This window comes from Gopherus flavomarginatus, chromosome 3 (assembly GCF_025201925.1).
Source record: "Gopherus flavomarginatus isolate rGopFla2 chromosome 3, rGopFla2.mat.asm, whole genome shotgun sequence".
Taxonomy (NCBI): Eukaryota; Metazoa; Chordata; order Testudines; family Testudinidae; genus Gopherus; species Gopherus flavomarginatus.
Window position 1 is genome coordinate 172,829,404 of NC_066619.1, and position 22,653 is coordinate 172,852,056.

The 22,653-nt window shown below is 38.3% G+C and overlaps 1 protein-coding gene across 2 annotated transcripts in view; it reads left to right on the forward strand.

The window, feature by feature from the left end:
• The window catches only part of PAPSS1 (3'-phosphoadenosine 5'-phosphosulfate synthase 1), a 73,392-nt gene that overhangs the window by 28,705 nt on the left and 22,034 nt on the right, over positions 1-22,653 (forward strand). For both annotated transcript variants that reach the window (XM_050944513.1, XM_050944514.1), the window contains exons 6-10: positions 9,371-9,484; positions 11,341-11,452; positions 15,972-16,177; positions 18,667-18,802; positions 22,105-22,373. In XM_050944513.1, coding sequence (XP_050800470.1) covers positions 9,371-9,484; positions 11,341-11,452; positions 15,972-16,177; positions 18,667-18,802; positions 22,105-22,373 — 837 coding nt within the window. The remainder of the gene's footprint in view (positions 1-9,370; positions 9,485-11,340; positions 11,453-15,971; positions 16,178-18,666; positions 18,803-22,104; positions 22,374-22,653) is intronic.

Genomic DNA, 22,653 nt, shown 5'->3' on the forward strand with positions numbered 1-22,653 from the left:
TTGAAGAGATTGTCCCCTTAATTCCCCTTTCCTTTCTGCGTACCATTTCTTTTCTCCATTGTATAAGGCCAGAAAATTCCTGTGCCTGAAGTCAAAACTTAACCTGGTATCTGTAATAAAGATAAATGTGGCTATTTTCCATGGTGGTCAGGGACTTGATATCTTCTATCTGGGGGGGAGGGAGATTTTTACCATCTCATTATAAAGCCCCTTTTGTAGACAGCTAAGTCCAGGCAGGCATTCTTTCAGTCCTTTCATTGAGCATAAAATCGCAGGTAGCATCAGTTAAACGAAAAAAATTAATAACTGTCCTCTGACAATATGTGCCTCAACATGGTTTCACAAGCAGCGTGAACATGGGCGGACCGTATTGCAAGTATGGTCTCTCTCTCTCTCTCTCATCCTAAAAATCACATAATCAAAGGGCTTCTGTCTGGCTGGTTGTAGGGAATGGGATTCAGATCTATTTTAGGCAGATGTATGGAGCTTTGGTCCGTGAAGTCAGGTGCTCAGACAATCAGTTCTGAGTTGTCTTGGTGCTATGCAATAGGAAACTTTATGGAGAGCTGAGATTATTAAGTCATTAGAAAAGTCTTCTTAAAATCCTGACACCTGCCAGTTCTAGAAAGGGATTTTTTGAAGTAGTCTGAAGTACAACAGGAGAAAATACCTCTGCACGTGGTTACTAGATCAAGTTTCTAGATCAGGGTCAGAAGTTGCTCTCTTTTGCCTCAGCGCTATCTACAGATCTTTTAACTCACCCTAGCTGGAGTTAGATCCTCACTTAGTGCCGGCTCTCTCCGTTTGGGAGAAAAAGGATTACCTATAGCTTTGGTCATCTGAGGTCCCTGGATGCTGTCTTGAGTGCTACGGTGCAGAGCTGTGAAAGAACTTCAGGAGCAATGTTGGCCTATTCCTAGTCTCTACAGCCCACCAGAAGGCCACAACACAAATGAAGGCATCTGTCATTTACTTCAGATTGGAGCATTGTGATCTGCTTCCCATCCTATTTCTAGGCTCAGAACCAGGGACTAGCAGAGTAGGACACTGAAACATCTAAAACTCATAATGAAGGCTTACCTTTAAAGCATTCCCATTTTTTCTGTCCTCAGACAATTCTGTTTTGCAGCTGAATGACCGCCTCTTTCTTCTCACAGCTTAGATCATTTACTGTTTGATCTTGTGTGTGTTCCCTGTGTCTCAAGTCTCCCCACTGCCTGATGGGGAAGGAGTGTTTGAACTTGTCTCCCACCAATCGGGAGAGTGCCCTAAAACTGAGCTATGGGGTATTCTGCTGTGGGTCTCTTGCTCTCCCCTGTTAAAGTTGTTCTACGTTGGCTAGTTAATTAGCCGTTTGGAGCAGGACAGCTGGACCTCACCTCTCAGGAAAGCCTCCTAACGACCAGGCTGTAGTCTTGCACTCACACTGTCCTGAGAAGTGGGAGACACCTGTTCAAACCCTCTCTCATTACAGCCAAGGGAGGCACGGAACCTGGGCATCTCACCTTCTGAGTGAGCACTCTAAGTAATGAAGGAGGCATCACCACCACCTCCTCTGGCATTTCTTGCAAAAAACTGCTTACGTGACTAACTCCAGGAGGCACCTGGATCCAACTTGTGGATCCCAAGCAGAGGGAGGCACCTACCTACAACTTGGACTCAGGTGTCTAACTCCCAGAAAAGGGCAGATCTTCGGACACACCCCTTTCCTTGGCATCCGCTACAGGCTACCTTAGGTGTCTCCCTGCCTATTGCGCTGGTTTTTGTGGTTCCCATTCTTAGGTGCCTGTCTGTACCCGTTCATTGTATAGGGAGTCTAGGGTTAAACACTGTGCCCAGTCTGTTCAGGCCTTTTCTTCAGGGCCCCCCTTATTCATTGCATTGATAACTTTCAGCAAACCTCAAAATAAAACAGTTCAGCATAGTCAAACAGCTACCTTTCCTTTTGCCAGAGTTTCCCTGTTCCTGGCAACTCTTCCTCTGTCTTCCTGTCACAGGGGTTAATCTGCATCCTGGAGCCCCTGCTCATGAAACTGAGCAATTTCAGTCTTTGCCTGATATGCACCTGATTCCTACAACCACCTAACCCCCTAGAAGCAGATTTTTTGAAGGAATCTACCCAATTCAGCCCAGCATCCACCCTCTGGAACACAGTGATTAATTGAAGTCTCTGAGCACTGCTCCTTCCATGAATAACAGACTTGTTCTGATCACGATAGTCGGTGTGTCTGAAAGAGTTTTCTGCACTGCTATTATGAAGGGGATTCTTCAGTTCTGGGCAGAGCAAACTTTCCTGTCTCTGTGGACTGTGAACTATGGGGGATATGAACACCAAGAAGCCAGATTAGCAGGGTTGCTGCTGCACCCAGATATATATCTTATCTTAAAATCAGTTTGGTGAACTGATAGATCTCATTGAATTTGGAAACAGTAGACAACAGACCCGATGGCTGCTATCTGTGTGTTTGGATTTTTGGATGTCTCTATCTTATTAGAAGTCTGCTATTGGAAGACCATCCTCTGTCTGGGACCAGGCAGGTTTTTAATGAATTCTTGGTTGAAATGACTATTGCTCTCATGGAGCCCCAAAGAGATATTAACAAATAGAATTTATTGTACTGACTGGTGCAAAATTTACTGGCTAGTATGTATTAAACCAGTGAAACGTAGTTGTTTGCAATGTTGTTATAATCATGTTAGTCCTAGGATAAGAGATAGACAAGGTAGGTGAGGCAATATCTTTTATTAGACCTACTGAAGAGGAGCTTTTTGTAGCTTGAAAGCGTGTACCTTCCACCAACAGAAGTTGGTTCAGTACAAGATATTAGTTTGTCATAAGTGGGCATCGCCCAGGATGGCTTTCTTTATAAAGAAAATAGGAACCTGAAAGCCAGTCTTTATGTGCAGAAAGCCCTTAGTGAGGTCTGTAGGAATACTTTGCTGGAACTGAAGGATAAGGCTCTCTGTCTCTCACATGGCTTCTGGAAAATATACAGTTGTAAATATGCGTAAACATATACAGAAATTCTGTATTATCTGTGATATATTTTTGATTTGTACCTGTCTGTTTAGTGGAACAGAAATAGAATCTGGTATGTGTAGCACAGAATGTTCTGGAGCTAGTGATCTAATGTCTATACTTTGATATTCAAAAATAAGAGTAAAGGACACTCTGGAGGTCCCCCTGTGTCATAAAATTGAATTATTACAGGCCCACACACATCTTTCAATATTCTTTTATTGAGAAACTTAGGCCATTTCGAGCATAGGAGCCTAATATTTTCAATATCAACATAAAGCATGCATATATAATCTTGAATCCATTGCATTTTCATCATTTTAATATCAGTTAGGGAAGCAGTAGAGTGCATTTGACACACAATTGATTATACCCATTTTTTAGTAAATTTTGAATAATTATTTCATGTAAAACCTTCTTTCCTGTCTCATGCTCTCCCCCAGATGTCCCCAGTAGCCAATTGTATTCCTAGGCAGTCCCCCATTGAATCCTTGAGACCTTTTCTTAGCTATCTATCTATCACAGAGGATGATTGGGTGGGACTTCTTTGAAGTCATAAGAAAAAGTGCTGAGTATAAAGTAACTTAACTGAGTTATAGATTTCTTATGGTGTGGGAAGGACTTACCGGATAAAATGTAATGCATAGGAAGAAATCTACTGAGCAGCTTTTTTTCTAAATCTTCAGTGTGTGCCAGCACTGCAAACTCTGGGATATCAAAAGATAAGCTAATGGAGAAAAGTTCATTGTTGGTGTTACCTTGAGGAGATTTGTAGGTATGTAAGAATAAGATTGGCAGTCAAGTTCAGTAGTAAGAGGGGGAGAGAATGACTTAACACAGTGGTCTTAATGAAATACATTGTTTTGCAACATAAGAATGACAGCTGTATTTTGACACAAATGAGGGGAAAAACACCGGTGAATTGGTTTAAAGAGACTTCTATCTAATTCCTAAAACATATGATTATTTTTATACTTCTAAATTTGAAGATTTGAACACACAGCACATTGTAAATATGTTCCACACCACTGTGGGCAGAGAAAAGCCTGCATCATCATAAAAAGTGCTTGTAATATTAAGTATGATGAAGAATTTCTATATACATTAAACTTCACTAATCTTTACACCATATTGTCAGCACACAAAGTTGATCTCTTCCCATAGCTCTTTGCAAAATTGAACATCATATATGGTATTTATGTTGCATAAGTTTTCTTTTTCTTTACCAAATATACTACAGTGTGTTGATGGGGTATGCTATTTGGTATAAAAATAAAACAAAACTGTAGTTGATCAAATGAATAAAATACAGGTATAATTGGTTTGAGTTAGTTAATTTGCTGATTTACAAACTTGCACTGAATCTCCCAGTCATTAATGAGGTTCTGCTGTGGTTTCTATTTTATCCAATGCTACGTTCTCTCAGTGTATGTCATGTTGTCTATAACTTCTAGAAACAAGGATCGGGGAGGACTGATTTGCTAATAAAGAAAAGATGTAGGAGTGAAACTTCCCCTCTGCCCCGCTTCCTCTTAAGTTGCTTTGTTTTACAGACTATGGGGTAACTTTGAAAACATAGGTGCCTAGTTTGAACCCACAGTGTATTTAAACAAATAATTACATCTTTAAAACCATTTGTGCATGCATAAAATATACATACATATGCGTGTATTGTGGTTTTAACTGTGTTTGCAGCTTTGGCCTAAAATATATTTACTGTTTATCTAAACATTAATTTTCACACTAAAACACAAAGTGTATTTAAAATGTTGATCCATAATTGGAGCGGGCTCTAAGTGCACTTGTTTTCACCAAGGCTATTTAAAGCAGAAAATATCATCAGTGTCATGTACCCAATTTGCTACCTGTCGGCCACCAAAACATTTAAAATTCCCAATGAACACTGAGGTCTTTTTAATACTGTAAAATACTTGTGACTAATTTGACTATACAGTGGTCACCATTAAGATCTTGACAGTCTGAGACTGTACTTGGACTGCTGCAGCAAATGGTATTCTAAGCTGAAAGTGTCAAAACTTTAATGGTAATTGCAGTACAGCAAGTGTCTGTTCTACTTCATTTTTAATATCTGTTTTTTGTGGGCTTAACTCCATGTTAGCTGAATGAATGGTGTTACAAGTGAATATCAATTAGTGTAAATTAGCTGAAAACTGACTGTTCCTTCCTCTACTAGTCTGTGTTTTCCGCTACTATCCGATGTGCTTAATAGCTTTTTAAATACAGTATGTATTCTCTTGAAATGCCTAGTTTTTATTTTTGTATTGATTTGGCATGTAATTGGCATATAATTATATAAATGTACCAAAAAAAAAAAGGGAAATGCTTATAAGCATTGAGGGATGTTCAGTGCAACTTTGTCAACCTAAAGTGGTCACTAGATGGCCTGCTAGCATAGCCTTTTTACTGAAATTTCATATGGTTTGAAGACATATGGATTCTTCTTGCTGCTGTTTTTAATCTAAAGTGATATTTTAAATACTGTTTTTATATCTACCAGAAACACTAGATTTACTAATGCTATAAGTTACTTAAATGTCTGTCTCTTTGTGAAATGGTTTAAAGTTCCAAAGTGAGTTTTACACTGCACATAAAAAACAGGTTTCGCAAACGAGTTTTAACGTGCTGTCAAATATATCATTGAGTAGTGTTCACCTCCTTGGACAGGGGAGTGTATGTGTAATATACACATTATACAGTTCAGACAGAGATTTTAATAGACATAAAATATGACTAAGTTTAACTTTCAAAGAGAAATTTGGTGCAGAAAATGGGGGGGGATGTCATACTGTTATGTGAGAGCACAATGTTTTATAAACAATATACAAAAATGCTTTTACATTTAAGGAAAAGAGTCTTTCACCTCTCTTTGACGCTTGTGGAGCAAACTTAAAGTTGTGCTTTTTTTCTTTTTGTTTCTTGATTTTTTTTTTATTTTTATTTTTTTTGGTGGGGGGGAGGGAGCAATGGTTTGATTCTATCATGAGTTGAAGCTGTAATTTTCTCATAGCCATGTGATGGAAGTTAAAATAAAAACAGAGGCTAAGCATTAAGATGTATGAAAGATGACCAAATAAACATTGCAAAATTTTATTTTTAAAAATGAGAGATCTGGCAGCAATAATAGATACATATCATTGACATATTCTTAGATGGATCTTATGTAACTTTTTCCATTTAATTATGAATATAATTGATTCTGTATTTTCTCATTATATTCATAATTATTAAAATTGAATATCTTCATTTTTGTTTTGCATTCTGCCTCTGCAGTAGATCAACTTTTAAAAAAAATTTTTTACTAAAATCTTTATGGTAGAAAAATGTATGGATTTTGAAAAGCTGCACTGTAGAGTTTAAGATTTTTCTTAAAAATAATGTAATATTTAATTTTTTTCATGTGTACAAACATCAGGCTTGTAACAGAATAACTTCTAGACTGTTCCCATGAACAGATTATTATCACTTGTAATCTTGTTTAGAAACTGTAAGGATTAGCAGATAGTACCTAAGAAATCTCCAGGATCTATCTTGCTCAACTGGAACTGTCTAGAATTGATATTTTCTTTGTGTTAGGGATAAATAAATTGAATTCTTCCCAAAATACTTAAGGGAACATACTGACAGCCTAAATATTATTAATGATACACTTTTTGCTCTTTCTCTAGTGGACTATTCATCTCTGCAGCTTTTACCTCTAGAATCCTCCCTGTTGCAAGCCAAGCAACATTCTTATGAGAAGGTCTAGATGATGGTCTCTTGGGTTCTGCTTGCCAGTATCGCTCTCAAATTGAATCACTATGTAGAGCTCTTTGAGAACCCTCCTTTAGTTTTGCCTGGAAGGATAGATCACTACTGCTATGTTCCTCGGTTAGTCAATGACTCCTGGTTTAGCAAAATTGTCTAAAATGGTTCTTTATGTGAAAGTGGAAGATAACAGTATTTCTAATGTCAACATATGCCTTTTAAATCTTATATACCTCAGCATTTTATACTGCTGACCATCAGAAGATGATTGAATGCCAGGTGAGAGATTTGATCATGGGCCTGATATGCTCACAGTGGCCTAAGCCATGGGGAAGGTTGGCAGATGCTTTCTGGAAAATCTAAAGTTTTTGCATAGGCTTCACATTCAGCTGTAATCTAGCCTAGATGTGACAAATTCATGGACCCTTGTGACCAGATTATGTGACTCAGGAAGAAGGGATGAAGTTTCCTAGTGAGCTGGAGGTGAAAGATGACATTTTTTAGAAACTGATGTTTCCTCTTCATTCAAGCTTACTGAGGGGTCAGAAAGTGTCCTGAGGCTTTCTACCACATTGATGAATGGCGGCTGTGTATCTTCAGTGGAATGTGGAGACATTGTCTTAGAGTATTCTTTAGGGCTTCTTGAACTTTGGCATGTGAGATGGGGCCAAACTCAGTCAGGTGCAGTGGAATGGATAATACTATCTGGTCAGTGCTGGAATCTTCTTTTTCAGGTAGCCCCATATGTATTCAGTTGACCTTGTCAGCAAAATATGCAGACTGCTCTTCACATCAGTCGATGCTTGAGTCTGGTGCATAGGATGTGCAGTCTGGGTTGAGAAGATGGTTTAGTGTGCAAAATAGCTCTCATAGCCATGAGTCTGCTGTGTTGTTTGTGGAGGAGTAGAATGCTCATTTTGCCTTCTTTCCTGCAGTGGCATGTATTGTGCAACTCTTAATGAACAACTAATAAAACCAACTGCTTTTGTGCCATGTACGTTTGTTGGAGCTTTCTTTTCACATAAACTAGCTCTAAGAGATGGCATTATTTTCATTCTTGTCTATGGAGATTTATTTGTTACTTGTCTAATAATTGGCCAGCGAGTCCTCTTTCCCCCCCACCCCATAATTACAGGTGCTTTATCACTTCCCACCTTGATTTCTGCAAATGATACCCATTATCTGTCATGCTCTCTACTCAAATGATGCCAGTTGCAGAAAACATTCCTTTTTGCAACACAGAGAACAAACTTTCAGCGAATTACAAAAGCACCAATCTGTATGTTAGTTGCAGGAAATGGAAGAATTTAGGAATAGATTTATATTTATGCTATGCTTTTGCAAATGATTTATTTTAATGCTGTCTGGACCAGTTTTCTTTTTCCTGCATCAAAAACAAAGCACAATTAAAAGATTTGCAAAAACGAACGTCATAATCTAAAAATTACAGTAGCTGACTAACGAATGTTTCACTGACTTTAGTTACTAATACGGCTGGAACACTTGGTTGGATTCTGAAACTAGCCATCATTGGAGATGAATTAATTTTCTGGTGAAATTATATGGTATTCCTCCTTTCCCTGCTTCAAATATTTATCATTTTTCTCTAAGATGGTGAATGGACACTTGTGTGTGTCCTGTACATCTCGTGGAATCTGTTACACAATACAGTATACATTTTTAAAATAGACACGAAATAGACATTTAATTTTTATTTTAGACATTATATGATGTAGATTTGGATTTTGGGTTATAGCAGAAGTCTATCATAGTACTTTTATTGTTGCTGTCTGACTGCCATGTCATACATCTTGAACTTGGGAGGTTAAGGGCTAGAGAGACACTGAGGATGACAATAGTATACCAAGAAACAGAGGAGGAAGCTTGAAATTTCTTCATCTGTGTAGTTTTCTCTTGTCAAGACTTTAGTTCAAATCTAATCCTACAAACACTTATTTACATGTGTAAATTTATGCATAGAGTGTTTGTTTCCATTGAACTCAGTAAAACTTCTTGCGTGAAACTACTCATGTTAGTGTTTGGATTGGTGCACTTGTATTATCCCACTATTTACATTTAATATTTAAATTTGTGCCAGTAATCAAATTTGCTTAAGAAGCATACTTTGCACTTGCTTTGTTACGCTTGCTAAAGTCTCCTGTGCAATTAATTGCTTAAATTTCAAAATGAATGTTCTCTTTCTGCGTAAGTAAATAAAGTTTTAAAAAAAAATTATATGCCCTGACACTAGCTAATTTGGTAAATGACAAATACAGTACTAATGAAAAATTGTATTCAGTTCAGTGATAAATAGTTACTCTATAATTATAAGAGTTCAGAAAAAAGGTTTCTTATCAGGGCACTTCACCTCTGGAAAAATTAATACTTCTAGCCAACAACTTAGCTAGCAATATATCAAAATTTTAGAATACATTTGGTTTTCAACTGAATAAAAATGATTTAAGATGTATACTGCGCAGTAGAGAGATTCTGCAACAATAAAATATTACCTTGACCATATGTTCAGCAGCTGAAAAGCATTTTGAGTGAGTATTGAATTATGATTCCTTTTTTTTTTTTATGTAGGACATTGTACCGGTGGATGCCTCTTATGAGGTGAAAGAGCTGTATGTGCCAGAAAACAAGCTCAAATTAGCCAAAAGTGATGCAGAGACTCTGCAAACGCTGGAAATAAATAAGGTAGAGGAGTAATGGTATTGTGTTTCAGTGATATGATTTCTGAAGCTGAAGCCAGAGCCTAATCTGTCATTCAGGAGGTATAGCATAGTACCTAAACTAGTTACAAACTGTAACCTTTTAAAGATTGTTACAACATTTGCTTTTCTGTTCTTTCAGTATCTTTGAGTCTCTATGACCTCAAAACTAATTGTTAGCATTTAAAATAAATTTTAGTTAATTCCCTTAACATCTCTATGACATATGAGTCAGATGGTCTGGATGGTATATGTTTTCTAGTTTCCTAAGCAAGGCAGTCTTCTGCCTGCCTTTTATTGATAGCTTTTTGTATAAGGTCTTAATTATTTTACAAATGTCCAGGCTTTTTTATTTTTCTTAAAAACATATTTATACTATAGAGGCAGCAAAGAATCCTGTGGCACCTTATGGACTAACAGACGTTTTTGGAGCATGAGCTTTCGTGGGTGAATACCTACTTTGTCAGATGTAAGTGGGTATTCGCCCACAAAAGCTCATGCTCCAAAACGTCTGTTAGTCTATAAGGTGCCACAGGATTCTTCGCTGCTTTTACAGATCCAGACTAACATGGCTACCCCTCTGATACTTGATACTATAGAAGGTGACTCTTAGTAATTTCATACTTTTCTTTTTATTAACTGAGTTAGATAATTTTTTCCTGTCACTTATTTTTCTTTTATGCCTTTGGCTATCATGACCTCATGCTGCTTTTTCACTCCTCTTGGCTTCTCTGCTGGATGCCTTAACCTACTCTGTTCTTCTTTGATTAATTTACTGCTCTTCCAGTTCAGATTTGAGCCAGTCTTTTGAAAAAACAGACTGGCTGCTTTTTGTTCCTTGTATTCTTCTTTTTTCAGAGGAATCGGGCCATGAGCCAGCAAAGCACTTAAACACAGACTTAACTATAAGCACATGAGTTTTCCTATTAACTTTTTAATGAGGTTACTAGTGCTTAAGCATATGCTTAACTTTAGGTGCTTTGTGGGATCAAGATCTCAATCTGTCTTGGAAGGATGTCTTACGATTTCCAGTCATTTTTTCCACACCTGTGGATTTTAACACTTCCCCTCACTGTAGTTTACTGGATTCCTTGCTCTGCTGCCTTCTGTGAAGTAATCTGTTGCTTTTCTGAATTAAAGTAGCTTATTGGTCACTAGTATCAAGCTTCCTTAGTCTCTTATTGTAAATTGCTTCCTCTCTATTGGTAAGAAATAAATCTATCTAGAAAAATAATTCCCCCCTCCTTTTTTTTTTTTGTTTGTTACTAAGTACCAAACAAGTATACAGCACAAGCTGTGGGAGAAATCTGCATCCTAATTGTCTCAACATGAGGTAAACAAAGTAGTAAATATTAGTCATGTACTTGTATTACATGCGCTCTTGCACAATGGACCTGTACAAGCTCAGCAAACTCTTCCTTGTGAAAAGCTCTTGACTCAGTCTCATTTATGTACATGCAGAAATAATAAAACGATTGTGATACATCTCACTGTGTGGCCTTTACTACGTGTTAAGGGAGGAAATTCCCTGTAAACTGCAATTCATTTATTTCTAGCATAGCATTGGAAATTCAGCTAATGATATGCTGGAAATGTGAAAAGTAGCACATATTTATAAATTGTGAGGAGGAAAAAGGCATTTTTTTCTGAATGAAGAGACTTTGAGCTCTATACTACTGATGATTAATGCTCTCTATTAAAAGCCGAGCTGTACTTACACACACATTAGGTTTAGTATGGAGGATATATCTGTATTCTGAAAAAAATTCTCAAAGGTTACTTGGCTCAGTGCATGGAGTTCACTGGTGTGTTAGCATGTATGTGTCTCTGTCTCTTTACCAGGTGGATATGCAATGGGTACAAGTACTGGCAGAGGGTTGGGCAACACCACTTAATGGCTTTATGAGAGAGAGAGAATACTTGCAGTGCCTTCATTTTGACTGTCTTCTGGATGGTAAGGCATTTCAGTTTAAAAATACCTTTTAAAACCAATTGAAGTACCCAGCTCTGTAGCTTTTTTGTGGCACATTAATTTGTCATGGGAGAAAACTGCATTAGATGTGTATCCTCTCCTGAGGACAGAGAATCAGAACTTGCAAATGTTTAAACTTAGTATGAAATAATACCTTGCTTTTAGCTCCTGCCTTGTGACTGGATTAGTTTTATAAATGAAAACCCTTCCACAATTAATAATTATCTCCAGCAATATATATGTTTTTCAAACTTTCCTATTCACTTTTGAAAAACTTTGTCCTTCTCCAGTCTTGTTAATTTGTGTGAAAAGAGAATAGATATCTGGAACATTGGGATAAGACAGGAGTACATACAAATGCCTCTTTAAATCCCCTTATTTCTTTTACAAATCTCTCAATGCTAACCTGTATAATAAAATGCCATCATTATTTCATACTCTTCATTTGCACCACCCTCTGAGACTTCTCTTTCTAGACCATTCAATTTCTTTGTGTCTCTGCCCTGTAAAGCTCATTCATATAGAGACTTCAGCTTCTTTCTGCATCTTGTACATGACTGAATGTACTGTTGTTTAACAAAATAGACATCCTTTTATAGTGGAACTATAAATGCAGATAAAAAGTTTAGTGAAAAGAGTTTTAAAATGGTGGAGTATTTTAAGATTCTTTGGAAAAATATCTGGTTACTGTTTTTGAAACAGAATGTATCTCTGTCTGTGCATAGCTGCCTTGCAATTCTGTTATTTTGGTGGCTGTATCTGTAAATGCAACAGCTTTCAGTATTGCCTCCATTTCTTCCTTTGATTCTTATTTAGGTCAGACACATGGAGAGAGTAGCACTGTAGGGAACATGTGAGAAGAAAGATGTTGGGGTGAGGGGTAGAAACAGCTGCACCCCTGTCAGTACATGTACAGTCTATCCTTTGATCACAGATTTTTCAACATTTCAGAGGCCTGTCGTTTCACAGATTGCCATTTGAAGGCAGGTCCTTCAGTGAGGTAGAAAAGAAACTTCAATTTTCAGACTGAAGGTAGAGAGGAAATATGCCTAAGGAGGTGATAGCAGCCATTTGGTAGTGTTAGTTTGGTGGTATTCATTTTGAAACATGCTTTTGTCCCAATTCACTTCTTCTGTTCACCTGTTCTTTTCCTTACATTTTTCTCTTTGTGTATTACCAGTTAATTACAAGCTAAAATAATTTTGAACAAACAACAAAATGCATTCCCCTGTTTTCCCCATTCTTTGTGCGAATAAAGTTTACTTCAGCACAATGCAGTTTCAAAGTGCATAGCCTCCAATTTTTTCCTTTGTGGCTTTAGTTTGCAGCCCTAGACGTGCTGTCACAGTTATAAAGCAAATTGTGCTTTAGACCCCTTTACAGTTCCTCTTGAGTATACACCTCAGGCAATAGGATATGCTGCCTTCACCTCTCTAGGTGGAACCGCATGGTTCAATCACTGCTGCACTAGATCTCAGGGTTGCAGCCCGCACTGGTCCTGAACAATATTAATATATGACAGGCCCCAATTGTGTTGAACACCTGCATGAAACTTCTGTCTGGGAAGCATAATTTGTTCACCTAAAGATACATAACATTCAGAGATGTGAGTTAAAACCACACAACACCTACATGTCTGAATCTTACCTAAACCTTGTCCTTTCCTTGAAAGTTCTGGGAAGATTCATTCAGCCTAGGTACCCTGACTTCCAGGCTGGGAGAGACACACTGCATTTTTTTTCTCTGTCTCTCCCACTTCATCTCTTCTGCTGCCTCCCACTCCTCCCCATTCTTCCTTCTTTAGGCAGGGTTTTTTAACTGATGCTCATTTTGATCTCTAGGCTCTGGCTTTGGCAAAACTGCTTTGTAACTTGGCTGGTGCCTGGAAGCAACATCTTTCCAATTAATGGCTTAGCCACTGTTATCTTAACCTCCTTGAAGTTGTTTAGCCAAGTGGTGGTGTTTCTATTGTTATTTCACTTTCTGTTTGCTGTTGCTAACAGCTCCTTTGATTTAATTCTGTGTAATCAGACTGAATAATATCAAGCAGGTAAACCGAAGTATATATTCTAGTCAACACAATACAGATATCTCCCTCATTCTCCGTACTTGCACACCTAAGGTTTTAATAAAGTTGATGCAACCTGAAATCAGCTGTCTTTAAAGGGACTCTTAAAAAACAAGGAGGTGGGGGAAATATTTTTTTTCCCCATATACTGCACATGACTGAGTCCCCTCTGCGACATGTGTGGTTTTTACACTCACATCTTCCAATTAAAAAAATTCTCTCTACCATTGCTGAGTGAAGGGCCGAAACTATGGAGTGAAACTGATTCTGCTCAAAGTGCATTCCAATGCACAAAGTGAGCTGCATGTGAGACTCTTAGGTTGATAAGTTTAACATCAAAGAAATTGTGTTAATTATGTTACAAGTTTTTTTGTCTGGCTGATGATTATTTTTAGATTGTCATTTGAAAAATAGGGAAAAGTGCAAAAATCAGCTTAAATTTTCAGAAATGACCCATGATCATGGGTGCCTCAATTTTTGAGAATCTGAGTGGGGCCTTATTTTTTCCAGTGGGTGGGTGTCTAAAATCAGGTCCTTTTTTAAGAGGTGTCTAGTTGGACACCAACCCTGCTTTAATTTTCTCACCTATGTCATAAGGCTACTTAACTTCTAGGGTGTTTGTATGCATTTATTAATGCAATTTTACAAAACTGTAGTAAACCAGGGTTAGCAATTTTTGACTGTCAAGTGCAATATTAATTATGTAACATTGATTTTTTTTCTTTTTCAACGAAACCTTAGCGGTGGGCAAGTAGACTCTGGCTGATAAAAGGTTTGACACTTTTGCAACACAGTAAACGTTTCTCTTCTGTACAGCTAAGTGCTTGATAAGTGCTGCTTTATCCTTCGATTGCTTTGGAAAACAAAGAATCTGGATACTGAGACCATGGCTACACTGGCGCTTTACAGCGCTGCAACTTTCTTACTCAGGGGTGTGAAAAAAACAGCCCCCTGAGCGCTGCAAGATACAGCGCTGTAAAGCGCCAGTGTAAACAGTGCCGCAGCAAGCTAATCCCCATGAGGAGGTGGAGTACCTGCAGCGCTGGGAGAGCTCTCTCCCAGCGCTGGCGCTGCGACTACACTCACACTTCAAAGTGCTGCCGCGGCAGCGCTCTGAAGTTTTGAGTGTAGCCATACTCTGAGACTAAATTCTGAGTGCAACTATGCAGCACACCTTTCATTTCACATTATATGAGAGATTGGGAATAAAAAAATACTGCATTTTCTCTTAATCTTTTCCAGCCAACCTCATCATTTTTAACTTCCTGACTCTAGGGGTAGGTTTGAAAGGTTTCTAAAATGTATTGTCCATAGATGCGAGTTTAGCATAAGGTGAATTCCTAACCCCACTGAATTCATTGGCCAGATTCCCATTGACTTCAGTGGGAACAGGATTTTGCCCTAGGTGAATACCCTGGAGTTTCTCATTCTTATGGTAAATGTGACATTAAGACTTCAAGCTTTTGCAGTTAATTTACAATAACTAGTCCACTAGTCTCTCATAACCTAACTCCCTTATTGTTGTCAAGAAAAATAAGACTCCCAACATGTAGTAATGAAGTAAATCTTTAAAAATTAAGAGCACATGTAGCTTTAGTATTGTCATGCTGTAGGCTAGTTTTGTGGGAAGTTGACAGTTGATAAGATTGTAACTAAACAAACATATGCTAAATGTCTGACCAACTCAGTTGTTAATCTGTTTTGAAACATATTTTCTGACTGAACTACTTGAACCCATATGTTGGTTCTCTAAATATTATAGTAGTAAAACTTAACTTTTGAATTAATTGAATAATGTACACTAGGTGTTTTGATGTTTTTGACCACCTTCCATCACATTGAACTTTCCCAAGCATCTGACATACAACTAACAAAAATGTTAGTGGGAACCAGAGGTTAAAATGCAGATTTGGGTCGAAGTGATTTTTAGATGATCTTCTGATTTAAAAGGCAACATTGAACAAGAAGCGAAGAGCCACCTTTTACTCTCTGAACGTCAGTTCTGGAACCACATATCCTAGTATGTAAGGCTCTTCCGGCAGCCATAAAACATGGACTATCTTTAGACTCCAAGTATTTGTGTCTAGCGTCAATTTTTTGACAGACAGTTCTGTCTGTGTAGATTAGACGGTTTTGGTAGCTTTTTTATTAGTGCAGATGTTGATTGTGTCACAACCAATTTTTAAACATGCTGCTTCTTTCTCTAAGACTTGGTGCCTAGATTACTGTATAGCAACCTTGTATCTCATAGATGAGCACAATCTCAAGTTTTTTTATTCTAAAATTTGCCCGTTTAGCATGAGTAAAGTGTAATTACGTGAACCATGTGTCATGGAATATGTAGCTTGTATTATAACTTGTTAGAAAGAGAAGATTGGGTTTGCATATGCCTTTTGGTAACCATTTGTTAAGTATGTATTCTTTATCCTACAGGGGGAGTGATTAACCTGTCCGTGCCTATAGTGCTGACAGCTAGCCAGGAAGATAAAGAGAGACTGGATGGATGTACAGCTCTTGCATTGGTGTATGAGGGGCGTCGTGTGGCCATTCTTCGTAACCCAGAGTTTTATGAACACAGGAAAGAGGAACGCTGCGCCAGACAGTGGGGAACAGTATGCAAGGAACATCCCTATATCAAGGTTGTTTGAAAGCTGTGTTATCTAGCTTTAATTAAAGCTATCCTGTTTGTAGAGTTATAGTTGCAAGTGGAGTAGAATTGACACCAGGAACTGTTACCTTGACCCAAAATTCTTTGCTCTTCTGTTTAATTTTTAGACAAAAGTACAACTTTTTCTGTTTGATGCAGCTGATCTCTGTTGCATACTCTTCACTTGTTAGTGTGGCATTCTAACATCAGTGGATGATCTGCATGTGAAACGTATAGAATGTGACATAGAATCGGCAATAGATCAGAGAAGAGAGCTTTCTCCTTGGGTACACTTAGGAAATGCAACCTTCTGTTCAAGGTGGGCCCAGATGGGTCATCAAAACTACTCAAGCAGCAGATGAACATGGTGCATATGGAGTGTATCTATTATCCTTTCTGAATATATAGCGGGTGGTTTGAAAGTGTTGAAACATTGTCTCCCCTCCCATAGCGATAATTATTTTTCCTGTTTCATTGCACTCTGCCTACCACAATGCATGTTCTGATCATTGAGTAGTCTTCATGACTGTGTCTTAAGGTTTGTAAGCTGTGTAAGGTTTGTAACACACATCTGTGTGTTAGGATTTATTAGCTCTATGTGGATACTGTATTAAAGATTACCTGGGTTATCCCTAATGGAGATATTTTTTGAATAGTCTTGTTGGCATGCTGATAACTGAAAACCAGCTTATTTTTTAAAAAACTCAGACTAACTGTGAGTTTGTCTTAAAAAAGGAAAAGTTATTGATATGTTTAAAAATAATCTATACAACTAATACTTACACAAATTTGAAAACTGCACACTGCCCTACTTTACTTTAGCCTTTTTAATAACATAGCGCCATTGGACATTCTTGCGGGAATATGACTATATCTAGAATATTGCATATTTAGCTGAAGCTAAAATTATTTCAATGATCATGCATTCCGTCCTGTACAATGACAGGTCCTGTGGATATGACAGATTGATGGTGAGATTGCAAGTTCAGTGAAAGCTGACAATTATATCGGTTAAAGAAATTCAAGACAATGGAATGCATACAACAGGTGAATGCCACCTTATAGTATGCCACCAATCACAATATGACTTGGTTAAGATTGATGTGGAAAATATGGACCCTCTTCTCATGTCTGCTTTGCAGCTTTGCACCACATTGTCAGCCCAGAGCAGTAGATCTGACCCCTTAGAATTCCCCTTAGTTAAGGGGTCTGTCTAGGTATCATAGAGCTGGTGTAGTAGTTCCTATTTGTTTTCCACATGCCCCCTTTTTTCTGCCCTGGGACCTTCATTTCAGCAGTCTTTTTTTTGCAGAAAAGGGAATCGTTTTGGCATTCTTAAACTGCAGTGATCCCTAGCTGTTGGAATAGTCCCTTTGGAGAACTGGAAGCCCAATATAAGTTAGATTTGCCAACAGGTGCAACTTGGCTGGAGCAGATATTCTAGGCTTTGTTACTTCAATATCCTGATTTGTGCAGTTAAAAAAAAAAAACAACAAAAAACAAAACCCTTTCCCATATTACTGCCTTATTGTAACATTTTGCATGCAGGTGTGGCACAAATTTTGTATTCTTCAAATTCCATAATGCTGGAATTTAATGATAAATTTGTGCACACAATTGCTCTTCTGTACAACTGGGCAGTTACTGGCTCAGTTGCTCTTTTGTGTATCCTTGCAGAAAGGCAGCTCTAGCCTTTCAAGAATATGAATTTCTTACTTGATTTCCACACATACACTACTTCTCTGTCTACTTAAAATTTGCCATAAATTAATATTTGCTGATAAAGGATGAGATGACACTAATAGAATACTTCTTAAAAGTTAGAAATAAGTAAATACCTGTTACGACACAGATCAATAAAAGTCAAGGCAAAAGAAATCTAAAAACTTATAAGTTCCCTAAAATTCCAGTTCTGTTCACAAATGTAAATCATTGTAATGGATGAATAGTCAACCAAAACTTTATTTCCTTCTTTGCTACTAAATTCTTGTTACTTATTGATTTTTGTGTTGACCAGAGTTTTTGTAGGCTTCAGTCCAATACTGAGAGTGAGAAGTTTGAACAACAGTTAAATGGCATCTGACTTGAAGTAGGAAGCTTCCCAGGGATCCACATCTTTTGGCTGTGGATGTTGCGTTATTACACTGGTTAAGATGTTAGCTACTTTTCATTTCTATGCAGCAATGCATTGTGCAGTATTTTGAAGAGAAATACATGTGTCAGTTACGGATTAGTTATTCTCACCTTCGTTGCCCTACACTATAACTGATTCAGATCACGTTTCAGTGATTTTAAAAATGACCACTTAGTCTCAGAGAGTCTCTATAAAATAGAATTAACTCAAAACAGATTTTGGTAATTGCACTGAAGTGAAATCCTTTGGATGGGATGCTCAGGACAGCTGGCAACTGTCTTCTGTAACTGAAGTGTTTTTGTTCTAATTTTATATGCTGACAAAACCTCTTCTGCTTTTTCTCCTAGATGGTGATGGAGCAAGGGGACTGGCTTATTGGTGGAGATCTACAAGTCCTTGACCGTATTTATTGGAATGATGGTCTTGATCAATACCGTCTCTCTCCTGCTGAACTAAAGCAGAAGTTCAAAGAAATGAATGCTGGTGAGTCACTTTTGTAACTGTATCCTAGTATTCTCTGTATTAGTCAGAAGTTTACTGCTGCAAAACTGAATGGGCTTCTTCCCTAGTAGGAACAAACATCATTTGTGGGACACGTATTTTGAAAATGCTTTCAGTATCTTGGAAACTTGAAATTCTATCTTCCAAATGGAAAATGGACAGACATATTTTTTAAAATTTGGGTGAGCTGTGACTTGCCTAAGGCATCATAGCAAGTCAGTGACCACTGAAGTCCTGTCTTCCCAGAACCCTTCAGAAACCACTAGACAGATGCTCCACAACTACATTCCACAACTCAAGACAAGAAGGTAACACTAGATTGTGGTGCAGCATGATTTTAAATAATCATAAGGTAGATGTACACTAAATCTCTCCCCAGTATGTTACATAAGAACGGCCGTACCAGGTCAGACCAAAGATCCATCTAGCCCAGTATCTGTCTACCGACAGTGTCCAATGCCAGGTGCCCCAGAGGGAGTGAACCTAACAGGCAATGATCAAGTGATCTCTCTCCTGCCATTCATCTCCATCCTCTGACAAACAGAGGCTAGGGACACCATTCCTTACCCATCCTGGCTAATAGCTATTTATGGACTGAACCACCATGAATTTATCCAGTTCTCTTTTAAATGCTGTTATAGTCCTATGTTCCCAGCTGGATAAAAGAGTGCAAGTCTGATTTTTTTGTTTGTTTGTTTTAATTCAGTTCTTCAGAAAGAATTCACTAAGCCATTGCAATACTGAGCCAAAAAGATAATCTTCAAAAACAAAGTGCCTTTTTTCTCCTTCCAGATGTATAAAGAGAGCCTGACTGTTTTCAAAACTCTCTGCTTTTGTTTGTTAGAAATAATGTGTATGTGTACACACACACACACACACACACACACACACACACACACACACACACACACACACACACACACACACACACACACACACACACAGAGTTAGAGGACTGGGTTAGCTTGACTAACTAAAGACTGAAATCTAAACTAGTTGGAGAGGAAGCTTTTTTTTTTTGTCAGGCTGTCTAAAACTGTGTGGGTCTGATAATACCTATGAGACTCAGACTCCTGACAAACTCTTGATGGGATGGAGGGTGGGTACATGGCTTTTTTCTGTGAAAGATTTGACATGCCTGATCTTTCAATTGAATGCCAAGAACGCTCCCACTTCAGTTCCTAGTCTTCAAAGAAGTCCTCCAGCAAAAACAGGGAAGACAATTGGTATTTCTAATGGCTTGAATAGCAAAAAATTAACCCTTTCTTGAAAATAAAATCTTTCAGACCTCCTTTGTACATCATAAAGAAACCAAAAACGCAAAAGTCACCTTTGATGACTGCCCTTTAAACGAGCCAAATATTATTGGTGTTCTGTGTGTTTAATTCTTTGAAATGCCTTTAGTGTTTTTCCTTACGTATTATCTTCATTGCCTGTTACACTCTTTTTAATTAAATCTATTCCATGCTGCTCTTTGGGAACAAAACACATGAGCCTTGCAAGGAAACTAGCCTAACAAAAGGTATTAGAACTCTTTTGAAAGTATTTGGGGTCCAATTACTAGCTTCACATCAGAGAAAAGTAACCACTGAGTGTTGTTGTTTTATTTGTTTTCCGTTTTTAGAGGTTCGTGTTAGATAAATAAGTAACAGACCAAGTGGTAATGGCTTGGCAGTAAAATTGTTTGTTCTTTGCTCTTGTAGCAGAGCAGCAACAAACAGGCTGCTAAGAAAGCACTATAAGGTGTGGGAGAGAGAGGTGAAAGATGGAACCCAAATCAGCTAAGGCCTGGGTTCTGTTTTGTAATAAATTAAATTAAGTTTTCCCATATATACAGAGTTTGAGATGTAGAATCCTTACTTTAACTCTTAGTTATCCAGTGAGCAGACAGTTGTCTGACACCTGAAAAACCTGTTATCCTGTTATTCATTATTTCCTTATAACAAGGTGGTGATGCTACTGTGCAGTCATGCGTTATCCTCATGTCCCTCATTGATTTTCAGTGGAAGGAGAAACACCGGGTTTTTTTGGTTTGATGTATTGTTGAAATGACTTTAAGGTAATATTAACTCTAGTCTACCTGTGTCAGCTGCTTGCACTGCATAAACTCCACTATGATAATTAAAGGTGGAAGAGGTGTATTAGGTTGTGTCAAATCCCTTTGTAAAAGGTAGGTTACATTCCTTTTATAGTGGGGGCTGGAGGAAGGGGAGGGAAGGGGCAGGAAGCAAGGTGGGATATTAGAAGAATTTTATTGGCATCTCCGATGTTCTGAAGACTGTGTGCTTCCTAAAGTTTATGGTCCGGTTATTTTGTAGGCTAGTTCATTAAGACCTCTGTGTCCAAAGACCTTTCATGTTCTGGGATCACTGATAATGTGATGCCTGTTTGGTAGAGTTCAGCAGCAAGCTACTGGATTTGGATCACTCTGGCAGCTTTATATTCAGCAAATGCCATTGCTGTTGCGTATAGAGAAAAGTTTGCGTATTCTAGATAACATTTTCTTCTGTGGATATTATGTATTCCTAAAACAAAACCAATATCTTCAATTTCATCCAGAATCCAATAGGTAGAGCCTTGAGTAGATACAAAATTTATATCCATGGATATCTGCGGAGATACCTGTAAATGAGCAAGACCAGCAGGGCCGTGGCCAGCAACCGTGCCAGGAACTGCAGCAGCAAAAGCATCGCAGGTCAGGCGGGAGCCATCCCGGGCAGCTCTTCGGCATGGCTGTACAGCCCCTAGCCCTACCCACTGGGGCATGCACCAGGTTCACCAGCAGCTGTCCCTGGTCACGCTCCCAGACGGGAAATGCAGACCACTGCATGGAAGGGACCATGGGACCAACTATCTTTCTGTGGACCATGATTTGAGAACCTCTTGGTAACCAGTGAAGATCATGGATCACAGCTGCAATATGCTCTTGAAGAGATTTCCCACTCAATAAGCAGACTTGTTTTTTAGTCTGTTTTTCTGAATACATTTAAGAGGGGGTAGCTCTATGTAGAGCTCATTGCAGTAGTCTGATTTGAGTGATTAATTAACTGTATAGGTAATCCATTATTGACACAACTTGATAACCAAAACCTGGACTTATTTTTTGCCTCTGCCCTGTGAGTAAGGTGTGACTCCATGTTGTTTGGCTAGTTCCAAAATGCTGATTAAAATACATAGAGCAGTGATCACAATTTAACATTGTTGGATCTTGCAGCCCATTGCTCATGGTCTGAACTTCGCAAATAGTAACTCTAACCATTTTGGCCCTTTTTTTCTTCCCATAGATGCTGTCTTTGCATTCCAGTTGCGCAACCCAGTGCACAATGGCCATGCTCTGTTAATGCAGGATACCCATAAGCAGCTTCTAGAACGGGGCTATCGGCGTCCAGTTCTGCTCTTGCATCCACTTGGTGGATGGACAAAAGAAGATGATGTTCCTCTGATGTGGCGTATGAAGCAACATGCGGCAGTACTGGAGGAAGGAATATTGAATCCAGAAACAACAGTGGTGGCCATATTTCCATCTCCCATGATGTATGCTGGACCAACGGAGGTAGATAAATTCTGAGAGTATAAAAACAATTCCAGTGTTACTCTGTAATGTTTTGTATTATTGCTCTGTGTATTATTGTGCTGTGGTTTGTATTTTTTTTTAAACTAGCAGTTAAGCCTTTAATAATAATCTTCTCTTCCTTAGCAAACAGCACCACAAAAATCCCTTTCCTATTCAGGCAAATATCCATGTTTCTATGCAGTAATTCCTGTTTGTTTTAGAGAGTTTAAAGTGGGAGATGGGAGACAGAACAGTGTCAAATTTTTAGATGCTGTTTCCT